The sequence below is a fragment of the Eimeria acervulina genome, genomic scaffold, assembly GCF_000499425.1.
Source record: "Eimeria acervulina Houghton genomic scaffold, Eah_scaff698, whole genome shotgun sequence".
Lineage (NCBI taxonomy): Eukaryota > Apicomplexa > Conoidasida > Eucoccidiorida > Eimeriidae > Eimeria > Eimeria acervulina.
Window position 1 is genome coordinate 1 of NW_013549649.1, and position 3,348 is coordinate 3,348.

General features: G+C 47.5%; 1 protein-coding gene across 1 annotated transcript; it reads left to right on the top strand.

The window, feature by feature from the left end:
- Positions 1-443: 443 nt before the first annotated feature.
- Positions 444-2,464, top strand: EAH_00046710 (26S proteasome regulatory particle non-ATPase subunit, putative; the record flags this gene model as incomplete). The annotated part of the gene is made up of 4 exons (XM_013394660.1): positions 444-914; positions 1,122-1,235; positions 1,505-2,117; positions 2,433-2,464. Coding segments are annotated over 4 exons (1,230 nt in total), but the record flags the coding sequence as incomplete, so codon positions are not given.
- Positions 2,465-3,348: the final 884 nt, after the last annotated feature.

Here is a 3,348-nt window from a genome sequence, read left to right on the forward strand (position 1 = left end):
TTGTCTCTGTTAATGCTGCAGCCCCTCAGTAGCTGTTAAACCAAAGGAGACAGCACACAAGAACTGCCTACTTTGTATCATCAACCCTAAACCCTAAACCCTAAACCCTAAACCCTAAACCCTAAACCCTGACAGACAGTGAGGCTCCGTCGGCCCTGGGGAGGCGCAGGGTCTTGTTAATATATTTATAAGAGCCCCATCCTTAAGAATAAATAAATAAATAAATAATATATTTATATATTTATATATTTGGTGTTGTGCATTATAAACCCTAAACCCTAAACCCTAAACCCTCAGTGCATGCAGCAGCAGCAACTGCTGCGGCTGTCTGTAAGCAGAGGCGCAGCAGATTTTCTTTATTCTTTCTGTGCATTGTTTGCTGCATTTTTAGACAGCAGCACTTTTGCTGCAGCAATCTCTTTCTTATTGCTTTTCTGCTTCAGCCCCTACACTACAGCAGCAGCAGCAGCAGCAGCAGCAGCAGCAGCGGCGGCGGCAGCAACAACAGCAGCAGCAGGAAGAGCAGAAGCGGGAGCAGCAGAAGTGAAAGGATGGTTCCAAGTGTGCAGCAGCAGCAGCAGCTGCTGCAACAGATCCGGCAGCAGCTGCAGCAAGGTACTGCAGATGTTGAGAGCTGCAGCAAGCAGCTGCTGCAGCTTAAGCTGATGCGTGTTGCTGCTGTTGCTTCAGCATCAGAGACCCTAACACCAGCACAAGTAGAGGAGGCTGTGCTGGCTCGCAGCACATTCGAGACAGCAGCAATGCTGTGCGTCTACAAGCTGCAGCAGCTGCAGCAGAAGCAGCAGCAGCAGCACGGCGACGACGATATGTATGAAGACCTCATGTCAGAGACAGCAGCAGCATTTCAGAGACACATGAATATGCTGCTGCCCTTCTACTGCGATTTAATGCATGTACGTACATGACCTGATGCTGCTGCTGCTCGTGCTGCAGTGCAGCAGCAGCAGCAGCAGCAGCAGCAGCGCATGCATCATTAGGTGTTTCTGTAGTCTTGTCTATTGTTATTTTTTAGCTGCCATTGAAAGCAAACCTCCTGAATCAGCATTTGCTTTTATCTACTGCTCTTCCTGCTGCTGCTGCTGCTGCTGCTGCTGCTGCAGGTGCTGCCTCCTTCAGACATGCAGCTGGAGCTGCAGTGTCTGCAGCTGCTGCACTTCTTATCGAATGACTGCATTGCTGAGCTACACGTCGCCTACGACAGACTCTCAGAGGAGGTGATACACCCCACACTGCATGCATGCATGTATGCATGCATGGGGTGTATATGCAGCTGCTAAGGCAGCAGCAGCAGATACACCAGAGGGAGAAGGCGGTGCAGCTGCAGCGGCTACAAGAGCAGCAAACCCTAAACCCTAAACCCTAATAGTTTGTGTGTCATCTGTAAATAAATAATACCTAAACCTGAATTGTTTGTATCTGCTCTTCGTCTTAAACCCCAAACCCTAAACCCTAAACCCTAAACCCTAATTGTTTGTGTGTGCAGCTTCAAAGCAGCCCTTATGTGCGTACGGTGATGCGGCTGGAGCAGCGGCTGATGTCTGGCGACTACGAGGCGGTGATGCAGCAGCAGCAGCAGCAGCAGCAGGAAGATGTGTGCTTGCCTCGTTCTGCTGCAGTGTTTCTGTGGCAGCTAACAAAGACTGTGCGGCTGCGTGTTGCTGCTACACTTGAAATAGCATATACTTCTCTGTCTCTTTCTCGGTTAAGTTCAGCGTTGCGTCTGCCTGTCTCTTCTTTATCTTCTTTTTGTGAAGAGCATAACAGACGAAGGAGACAGAGAGAAGCTCAGCATGCCCTGCAGCAGCCTTCAATAGAGTTTGCTGCTGCTGCTGCTGCTGCTATGGGAGATACCCTGGCAGGCGCCCCCAAGTCCCTGCAGCAGCAGCAGCAACAGCAGCAGCAGCAGCAGCAATCCGTCAGCACCTTGGCAGCAGGTGTGGGATCGGGATCGTTTGCTTCTGCGGTGTCTCTTGAAAGAAATGCCCCCTGTGGGGTTTTGTGGGTGATAGAAGGAGACAGAGTTTTCTTCAAGAAGCAGCAGCAGCAACAGCAGCACTGCTCCTTCCATGCTACACAAGTTGCTACGCATCTCATTGGTCAGCTGCTGCTGCAGTTGCTGCTGCTGTTGCTGCTGCTGTTGCTGCTGTTGCTGCTGCTGTTGCTGCTGTTGCTGCTGCTGCTGTTGCTGCTGTTGCTGCTGCTGCTGTTGCTGCTGCTGTTGCTGCTGATGATGATGTTGGTGTTGAGGCTTGTGCTGCTGCTGCCGTTGCTGCGGCTGGTGTGCAGCACCGTCGCTTATTAGGGCTGCTGCTTCCTGCAGCAAGAGCAGCTGCTGCTGCGAACGCTGCTGCTGCTGCTAACGCTGTTGCTGTTGTTGCTGCTGCTGCTGTTTTGCTTCGGTTGCTTCACAGGCTACGCCACTGAACTGGAGAGGATCGTCTGATGCTTCACCTGTTAGCAGCAGCAGCAACAGCAACAGCGGCAGCAGCAGCCGCTGCTGCAGTGGTAGCAGCAGCAGCAGAGGTAGCTCGTGTGTTTGTTGAGATGCTGCATTTATCCTTTGCATGCATTTGCGCTTATTTGAGGGCTTGGGGTGTATATGCGGATAAAAGCCCCGCGGCTGCTGCTGCTGCTGCTGCATGCACCAGCGTGCGATTGAAAGTCCTGCATGCAGCAGCAGCAGTAGCGATAGGTTGGGGTGTATAACCTGAGAAAAGCTCCATAGCTGCTTCTGCATGCAGCAGCATACACTTGAAGCTGCTGCTGCATGCAGCAGCAGCAGCAGCAGCTTCGTTGGATGCATTTTAAACTGATGCTGCTGCTGCTGCTGGTGCATGCAACAGCAGCAGCAGCAGCAGCAACATCAGAATGCATGCAGCGGCTTCGGCGTGGGGCTGGATATACACCCGAAGAGCTGCCTGTACACCGCAGCTCAGCAACTGTCTCTTTTTGAAGAAGAGACAGCAAATAAAAGAAGAGAGAGACAAACAAATGCAGACAATCCTAAACAAAAGAAGATAATAAATAATAAATAATATAGTAATATAATAAATAATTATATAACAATTTATGTAAATAATATAATAAATGACAAACCAATAGCTAAAGATCTAGTAATTAATAATATACAGAACAATAATATATAGAATAATAATATATAATAATATAATAAATAATAATATAATTAATAATATAATTAACAATATAATTAATAATATAATAAATAATATAATATAAATAATAATATAATTAATAATATAATTAACAATATAATTAATAATATAATTAATAATATAGTAAATAATAAGATAAATAATAATAAATAAT